This window comes from Ochotona princeps, chromosome 4 (genome assembly GCF_030435755.1).
Source record: "Ochotona princeps isolate mOchPri1 chromosome 4, mOchPri1.hap1, whole genome shotgun sequence".
NCBI lineage: Eukaryota > Metazoa > Chordata > Mammalia > Lagomorpha > Ochotonidae > Ochotona > Ochotona princeps.
In genome coordinates, this window is record NC_080835.1 from 40,824,865 (window position 1) to 40,849,198 (window position 24,334).

The following is a 24,334-nucleotide window of genomic DNA, read 5'->3' on the forward strand; positions in this document are numbered from 1 at the left end:
GATTAAAGTGACCAGTAATAATACATTGTCCTTTCATGTGATTTTAAAGTTTATTAGTATAAAATGAAGATAAATAAATGTACTTATATGGGATACTCATTGAAAATAAAGATGTTTTACTTGACCTTATAGAGAAACATTTTTTATAGCTATCATTTAAACAGTTTTTGTGGTGCTTATGGACCCATGAATAGAAATTTGTTGAGATGATATCTTAAGATGGGCTTGTGGAAGTCTTTCCAAGTATTCTAAGAATTTAAAGTTACCAGTGGTTAAATGGGAGGATGAAAAGAGTATGTACTTTTGAATAGCTGTCTTTGAAGTAATGGAATGGACCTTCACTTGTATCAAAATAAGGATCCTTTTGTTCTCTCCTGCCTTAAGAACTGATGCATTCATAGTTTCTGTCCTTCATTTGGAACTGCTAGAAACAATTCAAAGAAATCTTTACTGTTCAACTGCTGTCACAATGATTAGTTTGCAGTTTTTTCCCCAATAAAGTCACCTCACTATAGTAATTACTGGAAAAGCAACTCTGACGATTTATACTGTTGGCTCTTTTCCCTGTGCAGCATTTTTTTCCTGGTTTTGTTTTGGGAAACAAACTTCTTTCATTTTTGTTACATATAGTTGTAATTGAGCTGCCTTTACATTCCAACGTCTAGGGAGTTTATGAATAAACCTGGACACCGTGATTGGGTTAGAAATATGTATGTTATCTAAGCCAGGCTAATGAGACTCAAACCTAGAAATTCTGCTTAAATTGATTGGAAAGAGGCATTGTCTTTTTACTGAGGTTACTAACCTGGAGTTTTGGACCATAATCTTTGTCCCTAACGCTGAAAACCTGCCTGTGTGAGTTAACAAGAGACCAATATGTAGTTAGGTTATTTTGGTACAAAATGTAGCTGAGTTCAAAGCCAAGGCTTTTTATTTGTGTGGACCTATAAATTCCATTTTTGAAAAGATTTGCTTATTTATTTGAAAGGCAGAATGAAAGAGAGCGGGAGAGAGTTTTTCCAACTGCTGATTCATTTCCTAAGTGGCTACAGAGGTCTGTGGTGCGCTAGGCTGATGCCTGGAATTGGAACTGCGTAGAATCCCTCATGAGCTGCAGGGACCCAGGCACATGCACGAGCATTTGCTGCTTTTCCAGGTGCATTAGCTGGAATCTAGATCAGAAGCAGAGCAGTTGAGCCTCAACTGGCACCCCAAAGCAGCACCCTCACCCACTGTATCACAACACTGACTCTCATAAATTTATGTTTTGATTAAAATTATGTTTAAACTTTATAAAAAAAGTTCTTGACAGCCAGAAGTGTTTCAGTGAACATGAGAATTGCATAGCTTACCATGTAACTGACATTAAGAATAGATATAAGTGATTTAGAGGAATATTTTCATGTGCATTGACTCATTTAATGCTTACAGTTTACAATTTTCATTCTTAAGCGTGCAGGAGTATTGAATGATAGCAAAAAAGTAGTTACTATTTAAACAAGTGCAGTTTCTACCTAAAATTTTTAATTTGTCAAAGAATAAAATGCAAATGAGATGTATAACTAGATACATTTCTGATTTTATTTTTGTTATTTTGAAAATAGAAGAGATTTATGGATTTCACCTTAGTTTAAAAGTATAGTTTTTATTCTTCACAGGTGAAATTTGCTTATATTTCTAATATTTGCTTGTCTATTATAGTGTGATAGTTTTGTTAGATGTCCAGCTTCAACAGAAATTAGAGCAGTACTTTATCTGTCTACATGCTAAAGAGATACCCATTGCTTGTAACATTTTCATATGTTAATCCTATTCATGAATATATAATACTACTTATGAGTAATTTTAATGAATTTGCTTTAAATTAGAGATCTTCTCACTAGTTTAGGAAACAAAGCAGAAATGGATGTTATTGCCTGGAAAAAATCTGGCTTAGGAAAATTTATTATTCAAGTATTGCTAAATAATACTATTTGATTTTGATAAATCACTCTTAAAGAGGGTAGTAGAGTCTTTTAGATTTCCTTCTTTTCTATTTTCATCGTGGTTGACATGTAAAGACGAGGTCGATTTCTGATCAGTATCTTAGATATCTGCTGGACATTTAGTTGTAACATTATATTGCTCAGGATAAGTTTAATAAAAATTCTCCCCTTCATATTAAGGATGTATAGTCTCAGTTGAATTTTCTTTCTTTTTTTAACAAGGAAAATTTGAAGTGTGATATTTTTAAGGATGTATTTATTTTTATTGGAAAGTCAGATATACAGAGAGGAGGAGAGACAGAAAGATCTTCCATCCATTGATTCACTCCCCAATTGGCCACAGCAGCTGGAGCTGAGCCAATCTGAAGCCAGGAGCCCAGAGCCTCCTCCAGGTCTCCCACGTGGGTGCAGGGTTCTAAGGCTTTGGGCCATCCTCCATTGCTTTCCCAGGCCACAAGCAGGGAGCTGGATGGAAGCAGGGCAGCTGGGACATGAATCGGCGCTCATATGGGATTCCGGCGTTTGCAAGGCAAGGACTTTAGCTGCTGGGGTACTGCACCGGGCCCTGAAGTGTGCTTTTTAGAAAAGATTTATTTATATCTCTGAATGTCACAGCTAATACACACACACACACACACACACACACACACACACACACACACAAAACATACACAGAAATGGCGACAACGTGACCAGGCTGAAGCCAGGAGCAAGAAACTTCTTCCTGGTCTCCCATGTATGTGATAGGGGTCCAAACATTTCAGGGCTCTCCCCAGGCCACTAAAATGGAGTTAGACTGAAAGTGGATCAGCCAGGCCTGAACATGTGACCATATGAGATATAGGCGTCACTGGCGGTGCCTCCACCCATTGCACCACAGCAGCAGCCTGAAGTGCAGTGTTCTTAAGATGGCCCAGTCCTGGCTGAAGTAGTCATTTGGGGAGTTAACTATCAGATGGTAGATCTCTGTCACTCTCTGTGTCTCTCTCACTCTCCATTTGCCACTCTGCCTTTCAAATAAATGAATCTAAAGAAAAACTTACTGCAATTGTAATTGGAGCATATGATGTTGTTGCATTTTTTTTTTTAAGATAAACATTTTCAAAGAACTTGGTGTGTCCCATATAGATGTTTTGGGAAGTCTGGCGTGTTCTTAGCTTCTTTGTGTAAGAACTGCCACTTGGGCTTAATTTTTTGTGTTTTAAAATATGCTTACGAGCTTAAAAATTTTAAATTTGAATGTCTTTATTTTGAAAAATTATAGCGCTATATGAATATGATATATGCACTGATATTATAATTTGTGTCTTAAGTGCAACCACCCTAAATATCTATTCTTTGTTCCTGTTGCTTAAAAGAAATTTGGTACATTTTGGCTAGCATCTTTTTTTTTTTCCATGTCAGACTCTCATAACATCCACTGCTACTTTTCTGCTTCCGAGTTAAATTGTTTTAGATTCCACATGTTTACTAAAGTGAAAACAGGTGATTTGGCCTTTCTGTACATTTGGGCCTTAATTTAGACAGTTCTGCTCTTGGACTTAAGATATACCACATAAGGGAGAACATTGTTCCTGTCCATCCCTCTCTCTTCACCCCTGCCTCTGCCCCCATCCTTTTTAGAAGATCTGTTTATGTGAAAGGCAGAGTTTCAAAGACGAAGGAGAAACAGAGAAAAAGATTGATTTTTCCTCCTTTGTTCTCTCCTTAAACAGTCACTATACCTGGGGCTGGACGAGGTCAAACTCAGGTACCGGTGACTCTGTCCTCATGGACAGCAGTGCTTGGGCTTCTTTTGCTGCTTTTCCAGGTGCATTAACAGGAAGCTGGATTGGAATCAGAGCAGCCAAAATTTGAGTAAATGCTGGTATGGGATGGCAGTATTGCAGGTGGTGCCTTACCCTACTGTGCCACAATGCAGACCCTCGTTCCCATTTTTCTTGGTAGAGAATCCTAATATTTTGCCAATAAATGAAACTTTTTACAAATTTCTCTCTCTTTTTCTTAAAGATTTATTTATTTTTATTGGAAAATCAGATATACAGAGAGGCGGAGAGGCAGAGAGGAAGATCTTCCGTTCATTGATTCACTCCCCAAGTGACGGCAATGGCTGGAGCTGGGCCGATCCAAAGCCAGTAGCCAGGAGCCTCTTTTGGATCTCCCACCTGGGTGCAGGGTTCCAAGGCTTTCCCAGGCTACAAGCAGGGAGCTGGAAGGGAAACAGGGCCGCTGAGACTAGAACTGGTGCCCATAATGGATCCTGTTGCATGCAAGGCGAGGACTTTAGCCACTAGGCCATTTGCGCCTGTCCCTGTTTTTTTGTTTTATTTGAAAGGAGGTGATGTAGAGAGAGGAAGAGAGCAAGGGAAGAAATGAGGGAGGAGAGAAAGGCAGAGAGAACTTTCATCTGCAAAAATTCACTGCCCAAAGACCTGCAGCATCTAAAGCTTGACTAGGTGGAAGCCAGGAGCCAGGAGCCTAGAACTCAATTCAGGTTGCCCATATGGGTCATAGAGAGCCAAATGCTTGAGCCATCCCTTACTGCCTTCCAGAGTAAGCAGTAGCAGCAAGTTGGATTGGATGCAGAGACAGTACCGAAAACCAGGCTTATGAGATATCCCAAGTTGCACTGCAACACTGATTCCTGTTTTTTTTCATATCCATTGCATCTATTTGGATGTTCATAGATTTTTCTTTCTTTCCCTTTTTTTTTTAAATTGGAAAGATTTTACAGAGAGAAGGAGATAGAGAGAGAAAGATTTTCCATCCACTGATTGCATTCCCCAAGTGACTGCAACAGCCAGAGATGAGCTGATCCAAAGCCAAGAGTTAGGAGCTTCTTCCAGCTCTTGCACACAGGTGCAAGACCCCAAGCTCTTGTATTGTCCTGGACTGCATTCCCAGGTCACAAGCAGGGATCTGGATGGGAAGTGGGGCAGTCGGGACAAGAACGAGCATCCATATGGGATCCCGGCGCATGCAAGGCAAGGACTTTAGCCAGGGCTCAGACTTTTCCTTTTTAATCTTTGAGGGTGGTAGTATTGACAGAATTTTGAACCATGCAGTGTAAATGAAATATAACCAGCTTGTTCTCAAGGGGGTTTCATTTCTACAGTGGAGTTAATCAATATCTAAGAGATTTTTGCATGTGTTCAAAATGAAATTATTCTGTACTTTCCCCATATGTCTTTGATTTAATTTTGGAATCAAGAATATTTCAATATTTTAAATAGGCAAATAATCATATACATCTTACTGTGAAAGGAACTCTTGATATTACCTCTCCTACAGGCATATACAGTTTAAGCTAATTTAAGTTCAAACTGTTACTAGGGAGAAAAATATTTTTATTCTTAAGGAATTTTAAACACAATTCTAATATAGCTGATTGGTTGTTTTTGTTGTTGGATGAGGGCAAAGGGAGAGTTGGGGATAAAAAATGTGTTGATAGAAAAATGTGTTGGTGAAGCATGGCAGTTGCCTCTGTAAGCATCTGTCATAGCAGTGCAATTAGCTTAGGTAGTTGTTTTTGACTATTTTTGGCAAATTTACAGTATAGTCATTAGGATTAAGAGTATAGCATATTGAAATCATTGTTTAGGGAAAATATTGATTATAAGAGAAGGCATTAACTGACGAGGAAAAAAAAAGCTCCTGCACTAAAGTTGGAATTAAACTTGTTCTGAGATTTAAATATTTATTCTGTTCATGTGCTTAGTACCCTTTATAAAAGCAAAAGAGTAGAGCATATTTTTCAAACCCCACAATTATGTTGTTGGATGTATTAAGTCATTATGACAGCACTTTTCCTCTGAGCCACTCCTTCAGGCTAATTTTAGGCATAATTTTATCTAAGAAAATCTGGGCGAGTGGGTGTGTCCCCAAATGTAATTTGAGCCAGGTTTGACTTCCTGCCATCCAATAAAAAATAGTTTAACCTAAATGTTATGATTAGCTCAAATATCTGATATGGTTAGTGGTGCAATTTCATAAAAAAACAGCATGCTTACCTTCTTTTCTTATCTGTTCCTTTAAATATATGACAATTTAAATCAATGCATGATTTTTGAGATGCTGATATGTCAAATTCTGGGTATTCAGAGATAATGTGTTTAAGAGGTTTGATCTTTACCTTTTCCTTGTTCTTTTCTGTGGCTGTTTTATTTTCTGATGTACAAGTGCTTTGTTTCTCTTTCTCTCTCTGTCAAAGTTAAGAGAGTTTTAAAGAAAATTTTGAGTTTAATCCAAGCTGCTACCATTGAGAAGAATTAGTAAGTTCTGTGGACATGAGCCTATTGTTTGTTTAGAACTCAGTGGTAATGAGGGCACAATGCTAGTCTTGATTCCCATATGGACCTACTAACTTTGCTTTGTTTCATGGTTTTGGATCACTGCTCTAATAATGGGTACTTGCTAACACATCAGGTGAGAGGATTTGATTGATGGAAACACTAGAATAACCAGTGCAAGTTGCATTCTTGTCTGTTATCACTGTTGTTTACGAAAGACAAATTGTAGTTGGCAACTTTGCTTTTTAAAACAAAATTATGAAATAAATTGGAAAGAAATATGGAAAAGTGAAAAGGACTTAAAAGATTTCATTACTGTATTTTGAAACTTTCTTCATTAGTTGAGTAATTCTTAAGATAGTTCTTGTCATACCATTTTGTTTACTTTCTAATATCTTTGGATGCAAGATTGAGCTTTACTGGTCTTTATTTCTTGTTCCTCTGTTGTTCACGCCAGCTTTGGCACCTCTCACGGTCGGCACTGGGTCAAATGAAGGGACAGCTAAAGGCTCTTTTTGGAGACCTACTCAGCTGGTTATTTTAATTGCTCTTGGGGATGATTGTTGAGCAGTGCTATAGGATAGTGTTTCCTTTGCCACAGGCTTTAGGAATTCTGTCCAGTAATCACACCTACTTCTGGATGAGTGCTTGTGATTGGAAAGACTGGAAAATGACTCCAGGTGTCTCACTAAAATAATGTGTACGGTCTCTTTAAGATTGACTCTGGGAGTGGTACAGTCATCATGTGTATTTGCTGCATTGATCATTTGCTTTGTATGGTTAGAAACTGAATTGTCACAGCTCCCGGATCAGCTTCTGGATTGTCTTATTCTATGGTACCCTCTCATGCAGTACCCTCAGACCAGTTCTCTTTACTTTCTTTTTCATAGTCAAAGATGTTACAAAAAGTAAAGTACTGTTTCCTAATGTTATATGGGCTGAAATTCTTCATACTTCCTATGATATAGTAATAATGAAATTTCTGCATCTGTCATCCATTACATATTTCCTCAAAGTTAGCTAGTTCTGTGAGTGAAAATAAAGCTTATGGGATAGAAGTTTTTTGTTTTAAAACCTTTTTGAGATATAACTGACTCATAACCAATCAGTACACAAGAATAAGTTGTGTAGAACCTATCTTAATATTAGCTTAAGAGCTGAAATTTTAAATTTGGAAATCAGTGAAGATAAAATATGAAGTTGTTGCTTTTAGATTTTCTCATTAAATAAAAGTGATGTCAATTTGAGTAGCTACTAGTCAGCATTAGTTAAAATGGAACTAAACAAACTTTTGGTTAAAAACTTTGGAAATCATCAAAATGCCTTTCTTTTTTTTAAATGAAAATCAGATATACAGAAAGAGGGAGAGACAGAAAGATCTTCCATTGGCTGGTTCACTCCCCTAGAAGCCACAATGGCTGGAGCTGAGCTGAAATGAAGTCAGTTCTAGGAGCTTCTTCTGGATCTCCTATATGGGTGCAGGGTCCCAAGACCTTGGCCCATTCTCTACTGCTTTCCCAGGTCACAAGCAGGGACCTGGAAGGGCAATGGAACAGCTGGATATGAACTTGCACCCATATGGGATTCCAGCACCAGCAAGATGAGGAGTTTAGCCACTAGGTTGTTGTGTAGGGCCCCATCAAAATGACTTTGACCTTGACTTCTTTGTTTCACTCCCTTGTCGCTTGGATCAGTTTTTAAACTTGCTTTTACCGATGGGTGTTGGCAAATGTGACCTATGAAGAGGCTTATAAAAGCATTTATGTATTTCTGCTCACCCTATTGTCCTTTCTTGTCACCACAGAAGAGCAAGCCTGGGTCAGCCTGTTAGATATTGAGATGTACAGAGCAGTGCGAATTATTACAGTTGTCCCAACCACGGTCATCTTGTATCTTCCAAAAACCTGCAAAATAAGACCTGTTAGTAAGAGCAACTAAAACCAGAGAAATTACCAGCTGACCTGCAGACACATAAGCTGAATAGATGCTTAATCTTTTATTGTTTTAAATCATTTAGTTTTAGTGTGGTCATACTTGAAATGTGTTTGTTACCCTAAATAATGTTAGTGACTCAACTGGAAAAATACCAGTGATGATCCTGAGTGATCTCTTGCTGTTATGAAGGCAATATCTATTTTGCATAGACTCTAAGAAATTTCTAGGACAAACTGCTCAGCCGTGCTTGATGAGATTTGCCTTAAGTGGAATGTTTTATCTACAGGGAGTTCTGGAAATATTCCCTGTGTACTCTATGTTTTCATCCCAGGGGTGGGAAGCATGTGACCTGTGGACCATATCAGGCTCATGAAATTATTTGGTCAGGCCTTGCTGAGGCAACTGCAGGTAGGACTTGAAATTCAGTAAATCTATAGCAGGCTAGTTTTAAAGTTGATAATCTTGTGTGGCCTGAGAATGATGTTTTAAATATCCAAATGGCCCTTGGCAAAGAAAGGTTCCACACCCCTGAAAGGTGTGGTAGCCTCATGAGATTAGTAACATTTAGTTAATAATGAAAGATAGGGAAGATTATGCAAAGTGGGCATTTACCTGGAATTAAGTTCATATAGTAAGAAACACAAATGGCAAAATTGTCATGTACTACATAATGGCATTTTGGTTAACAGTGGGTTACCTGTAACACAACGATTCCCAGAGAATATTGCCTGGTGATACCATAGCCAATTTAATTTGTTTATGTACATTTTATTATGTTTACATAGTGAGGAACTCATCCAATGACCCATTTCTCAGAATGCACCCCTCAAGAAGCACTCAATTGTTTATCTTCTGTTATATGAAACTTTTGACCAGGAAGAGGTATTGTTGAGTGGAATCAGTAAAACAGAGGGGAAGATTGAGGCTCCAGAAAAGGGAAACTCAATTTCCTGTTTGGCTGTTCAAAGACAACCTAATGTAACAACTAGTGCTGTGAACAAAGACTGAGCTTTCAAACCTTAACTCTGTTGTCACTTTGTGACTCACCTAGTACTAAAGAGGGGAGAAAACGTTGAATGGTGTCAGAGGTGATTTCGTTTAAGTAGTAGGTCTTTAGTTTGTTCTTTGTGCTTAAAAATCGAATGACATTTCTATTCTAATTTTAGACTTTTATATAGCATTCCTAGTTCATTTACTTTCTTATATGATGGGTAGAAGTTGCTTTTTAGTGATTATATAAGAAATAGCTAGCTGAGAGTCCTTTGGATAGAGGAAGGGAATTACTAACACGTCTGGACAGTTAGGACCCTTCATTCATCTGGAGTTGCACTAGCAGAAGGGGTGGTGGAGGAGGGACCTGTGCTTGGTTAATTCAGCATATTACTTGGAAAGGTCCTTATTATTTTGCACAGCAGTGTGGTCACCTGGCGGTAGGTCATTAGCATTTTAGTCTTTTTTCTCTCACAACAATGCACAACATGCTAATTAGAGGATTCTGAAAGCTAAGTAACCTGTTTTAAAATCAGACATTTTAATTTGCAGCTTTAATGGCTGTTTTTATAATAACTGGCTTTATTGGGGGTAAAAGCACTTCTCATGTTCCACTAGCAAGGCAGAGTATAACAGAAGCTGACAAAATTAAAAACCTCATAATGCGACCTTTGCCTGGGATAAAAGGCTGTTTCATAACAATTTCCTTTTGTTCTTTGTTTAAGCCATTACTTTAAAAGGAGCCTCCGATTAATCTAAGTAAATGCATCATTACAGTACTAATCCATGTCCTTCTGTCAGTGTCTGTTTTAATTAAATAAGAAATGCTAGCAGAAAGATATCACGCACAAAGCTGTGATTGGAGAAAGAGGCACTGGTTGATCAAGGAAAAGATTAAAAAGGGCTTTACTGTTTTGTCCATTTGCATAACTCTAGATGCCACAATATTTCAGGTTGAAAAGAAAACTTACAAGAGAATTTAACACATTCCATTCTTACAGATTTAAAATGATTAGATTTACCAATGAAATTCTAATCATCCAATTCATCACGTGTTAGACATTCCAAAGCAAGGAGTGAAACAGCTTGGGATGTGTCTTTTAAACCTTGTATGCAATACTGTGTTGCTTCTTGTGAAAACATACTTGAAAAATTTGTATGTATTTCTTCTTATTTTAGGTGAAATTGACAGTGAAGCTAGTTTTGGACATATGTCCGGTAGGATTTGTGTTTTTCCCTTTTTAAAGTATCTTTCACCTTATAATGAACTTTTTCTTGTTAATTATTTTCTGTTGATAATATGTTAGGAACGTAGCCTTTGAGTTTGGTAACAATGAAAAGTACCTTTAATCAACACTTACACAATGTATATTGCTGCACTGATACAGAGACTGTTAGCAGAAGAGTTGCAGAATTCCCATGATGATGGCTTTCTCCATATACAGGACATTATCTGATGTAATGAAAAGCGATAGTGTGCAGCAGTGATATTGTTAATTAATTTAGCCTAACAAGATGAAAACAAATGAAGCAAAGCAGGGATTGAATGAAGCAAGAAGTCCTATTTACAGTTTAATATATTTTTGTATAATGCAGATTTCATTTGCTGAAAAACAAAATGACTCCCACCCCAAATACTGCCTAACAAAATGATACATGCCCTCCCCCACAATTTATCATGAAAATTCTGGTCTGACTTTACAGAAAGCATGTACTGGGGCTCTGTATAGAAGACACTTCTACCTTGTGTAAACAGTGCTTTTCTGCTGCTAAGAATCCTACACTAGTTAACCTTTAACTTCAGTATTTTATTATTCACACTATAGATGCAGGATGACCAGAGGAATCATGACCTGAAAATCTTCGGGTTGCTTGTTCTTTGGGTTATCCCAAGACATCTTGCTTAAGCGATTTAATAATCATTTTATTTTAATCTCCTTTTCACCAAGAGAAAAAAGCTCAAAAGTGGGAAAAGAAAAAGCTGTGTGCCTTTTTACATGTGCTTGAATCTGTAGTACTTGTATGGAATTCTTAAATTAGCATTATTTTTAAAAGTCTCCCTTTCAGAGATTAATGAGCTTTATCCAGTATTTGACCTTTTATCATCCTTGTTTTCTACTCAGAAGTACTTCCTTCCTTCCTACTGTAGCCAGAAAAGACTGTCTCTTATCTTATGTTACTGTAGGCAGTGGTAACAGGGCTCTGTACAAATGGTGTTATTATGGTCACTATGTTTTTATCTCAGGGGTCATGAACAAATCCATGCAACTGCTTCTAAGGATTTCAATAAATAGGACTTTTTATCCAGACAATCGCCTTTTATGTTACTTTTAAACAAAACTACTAGTCCATCAAGAGTTTCAAAAGAAAACAATTCTACAGAGTGCCAGTATGGCCGCACAGACCAATCATCATGGCACCCATTCTCCAGTCCTTTATTTTTCAAGTCCACAACAATAGGTTGTTGATTCAATGGACAAGACCAGAACAATTAAGTTCTCTGTTTAGCAGCAGTGCAGCATTTTAATGCCCTTCTCTAATAATGGCCTCATTATTGTTATTCTAAGACTGGGCCTCAGGAGGAGGAATATTTGCTGGAGGTACGTCATTATTTTGCAAATTTCGATTAGCTCATCATGTTGTCTGTAGTGTGAAAATCGTAGCTAATTAGGGCAGCCAGTTAGACTACCAGCTTTTGAGCTTATGAGTTAAAAGGTAGCATACTTGATAGGCCAGTGATGTGAAAAAGGTGGTAAAAAGGAGGATTAGAGCAGTTGCCTTAGTAACTCCAACTTCCATCTGTGAGGGAACAATGGACTTGTGTTTCTCCCCCACCTTGGTGTAAAAATTGGTTTTGTTTTGAAAGGACAGGGTTCTTTTTATGACAATCTGGAATTCAGCCCAACTGAGTGTAGTTTTAGTTGTTAGGAGAGACCATTGGGGATAGGAAAGATGAAAGGTCACGGTGAGCTTCAAGGACATGAAAGGTTGTTGTCTCACATAACAATGGGAGATTGTTTTTTTTTTTCTCTAATATTTCTAGCCAACCCCTGTGTCAGGTGATGGAACAAATACCTACAGTTTAGTCAGGTGAAACAGGAGGGGTGAGGGGAGGGAAAGGAGAAAAATGGAGCAAGAGAGAATTTGTACTTTGCTGAAAAATATAATGGAAGATTGACTCTAATTTGCTTTTGTTAAACAGGGTGATATTTTTCTTACTATCTCTTAGATTTCAGGGTGCTTTTGATGGTTTGTCTCTGTGGGCCATCACATCTCTGGGAAACTCTCCAATGTGTTAGGAAATGTGATTTAAGCTTTCTTTCTGAACTCCCAGGAGGACCAGTGATGTGATACTTACAATAAATTTAGTTGTTGTAGCTTTCTCACATTATTGATGCTCATAAAAAGTTTTCCTTCAAATGTACACTGAATAAAATGAATGGTAAATATGAAAGAAATTTGTTTTGCCACTCTACAGGGTTTTATCATAAATTCTATGACTTCCATCACAGAAAGTTTATAGGAAACTGCTTAGATGTTGCTGCAATTGCAACACAAATTTGTGCTATGTGCATACGAAAATGCCACAATTTAAAGAGCTACTGGGAGCTTTGTATACAGAAGAGGTGATAGAAAATGATTGGATGGAGTGTTATTTCTTAAAAATTCTCAAAACCAAATCACCTTCTCTGGGTCTAAAATGTTTTTATTTCAGCAAAATGAGTAACTTTAATATTCTTTCTATATCAACATTAAAACCTTTTCTTGTGATTTTTATGGTTGGACTATTTGTTTTAGAAATCAAAGGGAGTGTAGGAACAAGTGCATTTTATCTTTTCTAAGCAAAAAAACCATCTTTTGATGATCTAAGAACCTTCATGGTTCTTTTTCTCTATTGTCCCATAATAATCTTTGTATGACTGAAGCTGGACTTGGTCCAAGGGATAGGGGAGATTTTCAAATTCTCCTTTTAATCTTGGGTCTTTGTTTTCTTTTTCCAGTCAACCATCCTTATTGTTAGAACTTTTATTCTTTTCAGTGAAAGAATGAAGCATTCTTTCAATTTATTCCAGAAACCACACAGATGACATAAAATATCATAGAACGTCAGAGCTTAAAGACTTTTGAGATCTTGTAGTCCAAATCCCAGATCTGAAAAATAAGAAAAGTGAGACTGGAAAGTTGCAATGACTTGCTTCAGGTACCTGGGCTAGTAAAGGTAGACAACTGATTGATATTTGAGGCACTGTTTAGATATGAAAACCTGAAATCCAAGGAAGAATGGAAAAATGTAATGGAAACATGATTATTTTTAATACCATTTTAGTGATTGAAGGGAAATGGAATAAAGCCACTGTCTAGTAAAGTTAGGATTTTTTTTTTTGGGTGGCTTCCAAATCTCCATTTCTTTAAATCTCTGTTGTTTTCTTCTGTCAAATCAAAGCAAAAAAAACACAAAGTCCTTCAACATAAGGGAGATGTATGTTGTTAAGGTCAGCATAGCATCCAGAATCTTGAAACCTTTCTTGAACCAAACACCAAGACACTCATAGACATCATTATAATGTCCAATTTAAACAGGTCTTATTTCCAATGCAACAAATTAGGTAGCTGTTCTTATTCTTAGTTTTTATATGTGTAGAAAAGGAACTGATGCTAGTCAGTGTTGCTATATATTATGAGACCTAAGAACTGGCGTATTATTGAAAAAAATGTGGCTCTTATTTATATTGAAAAAAGTATTGACATAATATTGTTAGACTTATTCGGGCTGTATTTACAGATAATTCCAAAGTAAATATGGATCATAATATTCAGATCAATATAAGTGCCACTGTTTGTTTTTGGAATCATTCAGAAAATATTTAGAAATTTCAGACCATATTTAAACATAAAAAAGAAAATAAAATTATTAAAATTTCGCATTTTTATTTCATGCTAAATAATTTGCTCTTTGGTAACATTTAGATATATTTTATTTTAATCTTTTAAAAATTTGTGTATGAGAAGAAAGAACTTATCTAATTTGTTTGCTGCCCTGTCTCCAATGACTAGCATGGTCCCTGGCTCATAGTAGATACACTGAGCAAATGAAAGAAAAATTGTAATGTTTGGTCATACTTTAGATACATTTTTGTATTTAAAAACAATTTTATTTGATTTTCCCATGTTAATAGAAAAATTTAGATCAGTGTGTCTTTTATCATTGTATGGATGATCACAATTTTTTAAGTTCCTTAACCAATATTGTAATATAAAAGTTAATCTATAAAAGCATTTTGTTTATTATCAAAGTGGTAAGTTTTTATAAAAGATTTATTTATTTATTTATATTGGAAAGTCAAATATACAGAGAGGAAGAAAGAGAGGAAGGTCTTCCATCCACTAATTAATTCCCCAAGTGGCTGCAGCAGCCAGTGCTGAGCTGATCTGAAGTCAGGAACCAGGAGCTTCTTCTGGGTCTCCCACGTCGGTGCAGGGTCCTAAAGCTTTGGGTCATCCTCCATTGCTTTCTCAGGCCACAAGCAGGGAAGGGAAGCAGGGCAGCAGGGAACCAACACCCATATGGAATCTGGGCCTATGCAAGGTGAGGACTTTAACTACTAGGCTACCACACCAGGCCCCAAAGTGGTAAAAATATTTAAGCTGATGTAAAATTCTTGATTTAGTACCCCACAAAACCTCATCATCTCCTTCAAGTCTACTTAAATGCCATTTTCTTAGTGAGACCTTCTTTGATTGTCTTTTTGAAATTGTTCTCCAAACATTTCTGATTTCTTTCATGCTTTTTTTTTCCACAGCCTTTATCAAGCTCTAACATATAGTTTGTGTATCTTTTCTATTTTTGGGCCTTCTTTTACATTATAGTGCTTTATGGTAGCAGAAACTTTCTGTTTTTACTGCTCATGTTCTTGGATAACTTGTAGAACACTTAGATGCTTAATGATATTTATTGAATGAATTTATACAGTTTTTAAAAAACGTCTATTTTAAATTAAGAATCATTTTTTTTTTTTCACAAGAACAGTTCTTGTCACCCAGTTGTGTAAGGACTGTCACTTTTCTCAGTTTGTATCTCTCCAGATTGTCCAGAAAAAATTCAATAATGTATCTGGTGACTGAATTCTAGACCAATGTTGGATAATAAATGTTTTACAAGAAATAACCCAAGATTTTTGCCACCATAAGTCATCTGAACTCAAGTTTCGGGTGGATGGTTCTGGGTGAGAAGTGTCAGTAGTGACCTCCAAACGTTCCCTCTCCTCATCTGGAAGTCTTCTCTAGTAAACCTCTCAAGGTTGAGGTCTGACCTAGGCAAGCTCAGGTTAATCTGACTGTTTGTCAATGTTTTGGGATGCATTTACCTTACTCTGTCTCTAACTGATATTTATCTTGAAACTTCTTTAAGTAAAGACATTTTACTGATTGCTATTTACTTTGTCACTGTGTGCAATTTATAGCTTCTTTTAAAATAATATAAAACAATAAAAATCTCACCTGTCCTTTATGAATGTGTTAATTTTAACCTCTTATACAACAGTAATTTACATAACTATAGTAGTCTCCTGTATTTATGCAATATTTAGAGTTTCAAAGTTCTTCAATAAAAGGTGACTTTGTTTCACTACCCACCCCCATATCACTATGAAACACACAGTGCATGGTTTATTATGTTTATTTTACCTTACTTTGCCTCTAACTGTTATCTGTCTGTATTTTTACCTTTCAGCTATTTGTTCATTTCACATCTTTGGATGTGACTAGGCAAGTTAGGCTCACTATGGCAGGTGCTGAACATACTGGTTAGGGTCTGTCAGGATGGGAACAATGTTAGAAGAAAGTTAACACATCACACAAAAAATCTTAACTGAAAGATTATACAGTGAGCATGAAGTATAATCCACTGTGGAAGAGAGATAAAACAGGAGGTTAAGTGGTTCGTAAAGCAGATCAATCAATTGACCAATGAAACAAAAACCTAGAACAAAAGCAAAACATAAAAAGAAGTCCCAGGAACAACAGTTCTTGGACAAGTGGCACTTAGAGATTTAGGACACAAAAACCTAAAGACCATGTAGACAGCAAGTGGCCTGAAAGGACATGTTCCAGTTTCTGGAAGGTACCAAGGCCATAGAAGAGTCATGGCCTTAGATGGACTAGTGCACTCAGATTCAAGGAAAACAATGTAGGATTTTACTTACTGGAATCAAGGCAAAATGTCAAGATCAAGGTCAAAATAATAATAAGAGTGAATGATTTTGTGCCGAATCCCAGAGTACCTCTCTGAGGTGAGGTCAGAAATGATCTTATTGCTGTCTCAAACTTTGAAAGTAATTAATAACCACTTGGTGTGTTTAGGTTTTTATGAAAAGAGGCTTAGGTGCCTATACTTTTTACAAGCATTATTCTGATGCAAGTATTTGCAGATCACCTTTGCAGAGAATGTACATAAAGCCTGTGATGACACTTTTTGTAGGACGATTATCAAATGGTTACACTTGCTGAAGGAAGAGGCATTTGGAATTTGAAAGTCAGTCCTTTCCACAAAGAAAAACAAATGACCGTTGTGCTCAGGGCTGATTGTGTTTATCTGCATGTAAGAAAGCTGTAAACATAGCCTGGTATGCAGTGGACTGCTGTGCTTGGAAGCCTGTTAGGTGTTTCTTTTCATGTATCTTGTTGCTAGTGTTTATGACCTGAGTGCTTTTGTAATGTCTAAAAAAATATATTTATAGCTGTTACTGTAAAAAAAAAAGGCTGATTTTTCTTTTGTGGCTAATCTGAACTGTCCCCCATTTTTACTTTCCATCTGTTATTTGTGTGATTAGATTTCCTTTATTCTTTTCCACGTAATAAATTGATTAGCATGAGTTGAGCAGACTGCTGTAATGGTAAGGGTTAACCAGAAGAGAATTACAAATGAACTATCTAGAAAGTTGATTATTAATCCAGCCAGAGAGAAATATCCTTTTACTTAGCAAGAATGAGTATCTGAAGCGCTGATAATATTGTTCAAGCAGCTGGGTGGAATGGCAGAGCTTGGTAAGTAAAACAAAACTTGGAATTAGTCTTTTAAAAATCCTTATAAAAAATGAGTCAAATGTGAGTCTTTCTAAACAAGTAGGTCTAATGTGAATTAACAAGCTGCTGGAATGAATCTAAAAAGTTCCAAATGTGTTTGTTAATGAGATCCCTGTATGGGCTATCGGTAGACATTAACTGAAAGTATTTACATAAGTAGATAAATATATTTAATTTTGAATATTTATAAAAAAATAAATAATTAGATTTGTGATTAAGAACAAGGAAGTGGGCATGGAGGAATGATTACTGAAACAATCCGAGTCCAAACCTCAAGTAATGTAAACCAGAGAATGTTGAGTGACAAACTGTTTTTCTGTCTTTTGTTTTCCTTCACGAGAGCCGAGTTCTGAGTTCTTAAGTATTAAAATTTAATTTGAAGAATAATATTCACATCAAGATTCAGTGAGATGTTTTCCAGGCTTGTACATAACAGGAAATGTGATAGGTGCTGATATTTTAGGGGACCCAATATTCATTTCATTGTGATGTGTGATTTAACAACCTTTCTAAAGACACTTTTTATTGTATTTGTGAATTGGAAGGAAAGAGAAATGAAAGGATCTGTGCTATTTGTATAAAGAAAATTAAGCGAGAAGGTATGAGTTTAATAATGTTCTTCCATGAAAGACTGCTCCACCTGTTGTAGAAGAAATTTTGATGTCAACATTCGGTTCTGTTAGATTGAGGTTTTGCATGAATTATTTGATATTACGAAGATGAGGCTTTACAACAATGTGGCACATACTGAATAATATTGAAGCTTTATATAATCATAAATAATTTCAGTAGATAATTGTTTTTAGATGTTGATTACCATACTAGACTTTCTTTAAATTGTGATTATGTCCCAATAAATGCATTTTTTAACCTTTTAAAAATGTGTATCTTCAGGGACAATACAATATCTCAAATTAACAGTTATATAATGCTTAAGTGAGCATAAATATCATTTTCAGAAAGTATATTTGTTACATATCTGTATATGTCTTGTGAATATGTAATTTTGAGCATGATTTGACCCTATATAGTAAACTTTTTTCAGTTTTAGCGTTTGGCCTATATTTGGAACTATAGTAAATGAAATAATATTCAATAAGGATTATAGTGTTTTGCAAAAGCAAAAAATAAGCTAATTAAAAAACTCGTAACATCTACTTTTAGAGAATAAAAGTAGGGACAATATGATGTTAGAAGGGAGATTTCATTTCTTAGCAGGGTTGTTTATTTTGCTATTGTTGAGTTTCTGAAGCTCCTAATAGTCTTGGTTATTAGCCCCTATCTATGGTGTAGTGTAAAACCATTTTCTCCCATTTTGTTGCTTGCCTGTTCACTTTGTTGACTGTTTTCTTTGCTGTACAGAAGCTTCCTAGTTTGATGTGGTTCCATTTGTTTATTTTGGCTTTAACTGCTTGTGTTTTTGGTGTCTTTTCTAAGAACTCTCTGTGTGCCTATGTCTTGTGGAGTGTTCTCTGTGTTTTCCTCTAGTCTGGAGACGATCATGCTTAGTGAAATATGCCAGTCCCATAAGGACAAATACCATACAGTTTTTCTGATATAAGATAGCCTTTAGACAAATTACAAAGTAAACAAATGCAGGTAATTAAGTACATACATATATTCTTCCAGACGAAAGGAATATCACAGACAGGCAAGCTGGGAAGTAAAGTTACATTGCAGTATTTGTCTCTACTCCTTAATAGAAGTAGAACCCATATTTTGAAGCATGTAAATATTCCCATATATCATGATACTAGTTTTTTTAAGATTTATTTAGTTTTACTAAAAAGGAAGATTTGCAGAGAGAAGGAGAGACAGAGAGGAAGATCTTCTGTCCACGGGTTCACTCCCCAAGTGGCACAACGGCCAGAGCTGAGCCAGTCAGAAGGCAGGAGCTTTTGTGTCTCCCATACCAGTGCAAGATCCCAAGGCTTTGAGCTGTCCTCTGCTGCTTTCCCAGGCCCCAAGCAGGAAGCTGGATGGAAAGGAGTGCAGCAGGGACAGGAGCTGGCACCCAAACGGGATCCTGGCACCCAAACGGGATCCTGGCACATGCAAACTGAGGATTTAGCACTGAGCCATTGCACCAGATCCGATAGAGACTAGGTTTTCTACATTTACCTACATCTATCACATCATTATACATTGTTTAGCAGAAAGTCAATCTTGTCACTGTTACTAGAGAATTATGCTATTGTGATCATTTTGGGAAAAACAGCAGGTGATGGGAAATTGGGAGGGAGAAAAGGGAGAGAGAGGGAAGAACCTGTATACCTACAAAATTATATCATGGTAAATAAAAAATCTATTATATAAAGAAAGGAGTTCCCTAAATTCTATGTACTTGTCTCTCGGAATTGGGAAGATTTAATGTGGTCCTGGGGAAAAAGAAGGAAAAGAAACGAAGCAGTGAATTTTTAGCATTCATTAAATCTTTTTTTCTTTCTTTTTTTTTTTTGGTTATTATTGATTATATTGCATTATGTGACACAGTTTTGTAGGCACTGGGATTTCCCCCCAAACCCCCCCCCCCCACATGGTGGATTCCTCCACCTTGTTGCATTACCACAGTTCAAATTCAGTTGAGATTCTTTCATTGCAAGCATCTACCAAGCATAAAGTCCAGCATCTTATTGTCCAGATAAGTTCAACGGTTTCTTGGGGAGACCATCTCTGGTCTGAAGGTAGAGCCGGCAGAATATCATCCCGATCAATTAAAAGCCCCGACATTACATCAGTAACAATTTATAACGTTATGGAATTAGTTGACATGGTATTGAGTAACCAATATGTTAAAAGAGAAAAAAAATTTTCTGAACCACATCCTGTGACTTCTACATTGACATTTCAATTATTAGTTTATATACAACCGGGTGCTATACACCTTAAAATGGCTATAGATTACTATTCTACTGTCTCATGTCTATTTTAATTTTAGTATTTAGCAGTTTATAGCATTGAAGCATGATTTTGCTGAACCTGGCTGTTTTTCAGGTAGTCTAACTCTATAACTCTAACAAGACATATGTCAACAGTTTAGGTGAACAGTTTTAGGAGGGGTGTGCAGAGAAATCTTCAATACCCCAGTGAGGAGTGAACATTCATTAAATCTTAAAAATTTTGTTATGAAACATTCGTTCATTCAAAAATGTATGTAGTATAGCAATTGCCTTTGTATTAAAAAGAAATATAACATTAATACAGTTAAAAACTCCCATTTTTCTTAATCTCCCTATCTTGATGCCAGAGACAATCACTTCATTGGATTTGGTGTTGTATTCTCATGCTATTCTTTCTGTTTATGTTTAAATCTCAGGTTCATTGTATGATAGGAAAAAAACCAATCTACCGTTCTTTACCATCTAATAAAAATCCTTTCTTATTCTCCTACCATACTTAAAACAAACAAAAATGTTCAAAATAAAAGTTTCTGACCCTATGGAAACTGGTTTCTTCATTGCCAGACTCAGCCTTTGCCTTTCCCCCATCACTTTTTTCTTTCTTTTAAAAATTATTATTATTATTATTAGAAAGGCAGATTTACAGAGAGAAGGAAAGACAGAAAGCTCTTCCATCCACTGGTTCAGTCCCCAGTAAATGGCTGCGATGGCTGGAGTTGAGCCAATCTGAAGCCAAGAGTCATGAGCTTCTTCTCAGTCTCCTATATGGACCCAGTTTTAGGGTCTCCAAGCTTTGGGCCATTCTTTGCTCCTTTCCCAGGCCACAGGCAGGGAGCTGATGGAAAGTGGAGCAGCTGGGACATGAACTGGTGCCCATATGATATTCTGGCCCTTGTAGAATAACCAATTGAGTCATTGCACTACTCCCTTCCCCCCTTTTTCCTTCTCTTGAAAGACAGGAGGCAGAGAACCCCCATCCTTAGGGCTGCTATGAAAACGCCCACAATGACCAGGCCTGGGACAGATCTAAGCCAGGAGCTAGAATTTCAACCTAGATTTCTTTCTTTTTTTTTTTTTTTTAAGATTTTATTATTATTATTGGAAAGCCGGATATACAGAGAGGAGGAGAGACAGAGAGGAAGATCTTCCATCTGATGTTTCACTCCGCAAGTGAGCCGCAACTGGCCGGTGCGCGCCAATCCGAAGCCGGGAACCAGGAACCTCTTCCGGGTCTCCCACGCGGGTGCAGGGTCCCAATGCACTGGGCCGTCCTCAACTGCTTTCCCAGGCCACAAGCAGGGAGTTGGATGGGAAGTGGAGCTGCCGGGATAAGAACCGGCACCCATATGGGATCCTGGGGCTTTCAAGGCGAGGACTTTAGCCGCTAGGCCACGCCACCGGGCCCTCAACCTAGATTTCTAATGTGGGTGGCAGGCACCCAATCACATGAGTGATCACTTGTTACATCCCATGGGGTACGTCAGCAGTAGGTTGGAATCAGGAGCTGAGCCAGGACTTGAATTTAGGGATGCAGATCAACTTAATGTTGTTTTAAGCACTAGGCCAAATGCATGCCTTCTCATGACTGTTTTTGATCCAGTTACTATACCAGTATCCTTCTTGTTTCTTGGACCCTCCACATTCTTTCCTGCCCTATGATCTTCACAGCAGTCAGCTTTCTCACCTGGAGTGCGTTTCTCCCCACTCTTCCTCAGAATGAGTGGTACTTATCCATTGGGTCCTCACCTTAGGTCCCATCTGCCTGCGAACATCCTACTGCTTGCTGTTTAAATTGTTTCCTAATAGATATTGCAATTCTAAATTATGAATTTGCTTGTGTGACTTTGTTTAATGTCTCTGTCCTGCTTTCTGGACTGGCCTATTTTCTTCTTGAAGTTTTTTTTTTCCAACTTGCAGCCCACAGGTTCCTGCATATTATGGGCGTTCAGGAGGTATTTGTTGTTATCAGGAAGAAGAATGTGGTGAGTAAGAGGAAAAATAGGGAAACTAAGAGAAAGAAAAGAAGAAGTACATTAAAATGAATCCTGTTGGTTTGTTTGGATATACTGTTTACCTAAAATTATGAAACTTAATAGTGGCAAAAATTGGAATGAAGGAGATAGGAGGGACCTTTTGGTTTCTTGTCATCCAGCTGGAGAACTTTGAGCAGCTCTCCTACATTGGTGTTTCCTGACTTGTGTGTGTGTGTGTGTGTGTGTGTGTGTGTGTGTGTAATCTTTCACATTTGTAATCTCATTTTGAGAAGTCTAGATTCTTGGATGCAGGAAGTGACCTTTCAAATTATAAACCTATGAAACAGCCACACTGGCTAAAATCTGCTTGTGGAATAATAATGAATTCCAAGACTACACAGTTGAGGTATATACTTTGTACTTTTGCCGAACAAAGTCATTTGTAAACATTTTTACATGATAATCGTAACTAAAATTTTCATAGTGATGAGACAGTTGCTATAATATTGCTAAGGATCTTGATTTTCTTTTTTCTGGAGAATATAGTAAAGGTTATAAAAAAAGGAAAAGGCAAATGAAGTCAGTCTGAGAGGAGAGCTGAGGTTTATGAAATGTCAGAATATACTTACGCTGTATTCTATGTAATCTTCACTCGCACTTATAATTAAAGTCCAAGGCTAAAAGATTATGCTGAACTGTTTTCTTGTTGGTAGTAGAGGAAAAGGAGATAAAAGAGGATAAAAAACAAAGTTTAATTAAAATGTCTTGGTGTTTAAAGGAGGGGATTTGTAAGTGTTTCATCCATGCACATAAAAGGTGCCATCATTATTAATAATATTATATCTTGTGTTTTATTATACCTTATATTTTAAATAAAGTTCTTCATGTATTGCCTATCTTATAAAATTCATATAGTAATCCTGCAAGATAGTTAAAACAGGGCTCTTACTAGTTTTGTTTCACAGCTTGGAAAATTGGAATACAAATGAGACAGGAACCAGTACTCTATTAATTCCTAGTGTAATTTTCTAGGTAAGATGAATATTCACTTACCCATGCCCCACCGAATTACTTTGAACAAGGGGTATAATTAAATTCTTTGATGATCCAGGATGGATTAGATAGATGTTTTCCATAGCTTTTCTAGGCTTCAGTTTTATTTTTTTCTGATTTTATAAACATTCAAAGTAGTTAACAATTGCCAACAAATAAGATGGAGTTGGTTAAATCTATTTAATGAATAGAGGCACATTGCTAAGAGTATTTGTAAGGTAAAGATTGTTGGGTAAAATTTAATGGATTGAGTCCTTACCTGAAATAGGGGGAAACAGGTATGAGTTTAAAAGAATTAAGTACCATAATTAATAAAATATGTATATATATTATTTCTTCATTTTTGATAATCATTTACATGGCTAATTAGGGCACAAAGGTTCAAGGGCTACAAGAAAGTGGGTAAGATTATTAGTTCCACATTCTCTTTTTTTTCTGTATCTGGAGTACATGGGGAGATACAGGGAGAAGCCCCACCCAGCCTCCCGATTACATGGTTGATCTGGGTGAGAAGGATCGAGATTTAGGGAGAATTCAGTGAACTCGTTGCTTCCAAATTTGCTATTTCTTCTTGTTGTTCCTAGGGGAAGGGGAGAAACAAAGGGGGAGACTACTCAACTTTCCACACATCCTAGTACCCAGGGATGAGGAACCGTCACCTCATATCAACCCAGTCTCAATGTGTACATATTCTGAAGATTCTGTCCAAGTGGCTTGGATAGTTCTGAAATGCTGAGTATTTAACTGATCCGAGGATGATGTCACCCTCCCAATGACCATTGGCTCTATCCACTGAGATTTTTTGCTGTTGTTTGTTTGGGGTAGTTGTCCAATTAGTTCTGTTGTTCTTCAGCACCAAATGTGCTGCCATATTCTCCTTTCACAACAGGGCCTATGTCCACTGCTCCACCTTTTTAATTAAGTAGGGATGTTCTTGCAGGCTAGTCCAGGTGCCTGGACCAGATGTCCCAAGCATTGGAGTATGCCCCTCCCCTGGGGCTCATGAACCCAACACCTACCTAGTAGGCAGGCCCCAGGGCCCGGGACAGGAGACCCAAACCCTGCCAAATCTCTCATTCCTGGGGCTTATGAACCTGGCATCTACCTAGTCGGTCGGCCCTGGAACC

The 24,334-nt window shown here is 37.1% G+C and overlaps 1 protein-coding gene and 1 long non-coding RNA gene across 10 annotated transcripts in view; one reads left to right on the forward strand and one right to left on the reverse strand.

Moving 5' to 3' along the window:
• Positions 1-6,245, reverse strand: part of LOC131480189 (uncharacterized) — a 37,876-nt gene extending 31,631 nt beyond the window's left edge. Inside the window, exon 1 of the long non-coding RNA XR_009245313.1 lies at positions 5,996-6,245. This is a non-coding gene — a long non-coding RNA (uncharacterized LOC131480189). The remainder of the gene's footprint in view (positions 1-5,995) is intronic.
• SOX6 (SRY-box transcription factor 6) overlaps positions 1-24,334 on the forward strand; it is a 595,708-nt gene that overhangs the window by 171,557 nt on the left and 399,817 nt on the right. Inside the window, exons 1-2 of one of the 9 annotated variants that reach the window (XM_058663318.1) lie at positions 6,395-6,410; positions 15,269-15,409. The exons of 5 other annotated variants lie outside the window; for them this stretch is intronic. Coding sequence is in view for 2 of the 4 variants with exons in the window: in XM_004593750.3 (XP_004593807.2) it covers positions 12,152-12,186 (35 nt within the window). In the remaining 2 variants the exon portion in view is untranslated. Of the gene's footprint in view, positions 1-6,323; positions 6,411-12,128; positions 12,187-15,268; positions 15,410-24,334 lie in introns of those variants that run through there. 3 more of the 9 variants (XM_058663320.1, XM_004593750.3, XM_058663310.1) reach the window with 3 other exon arrangements.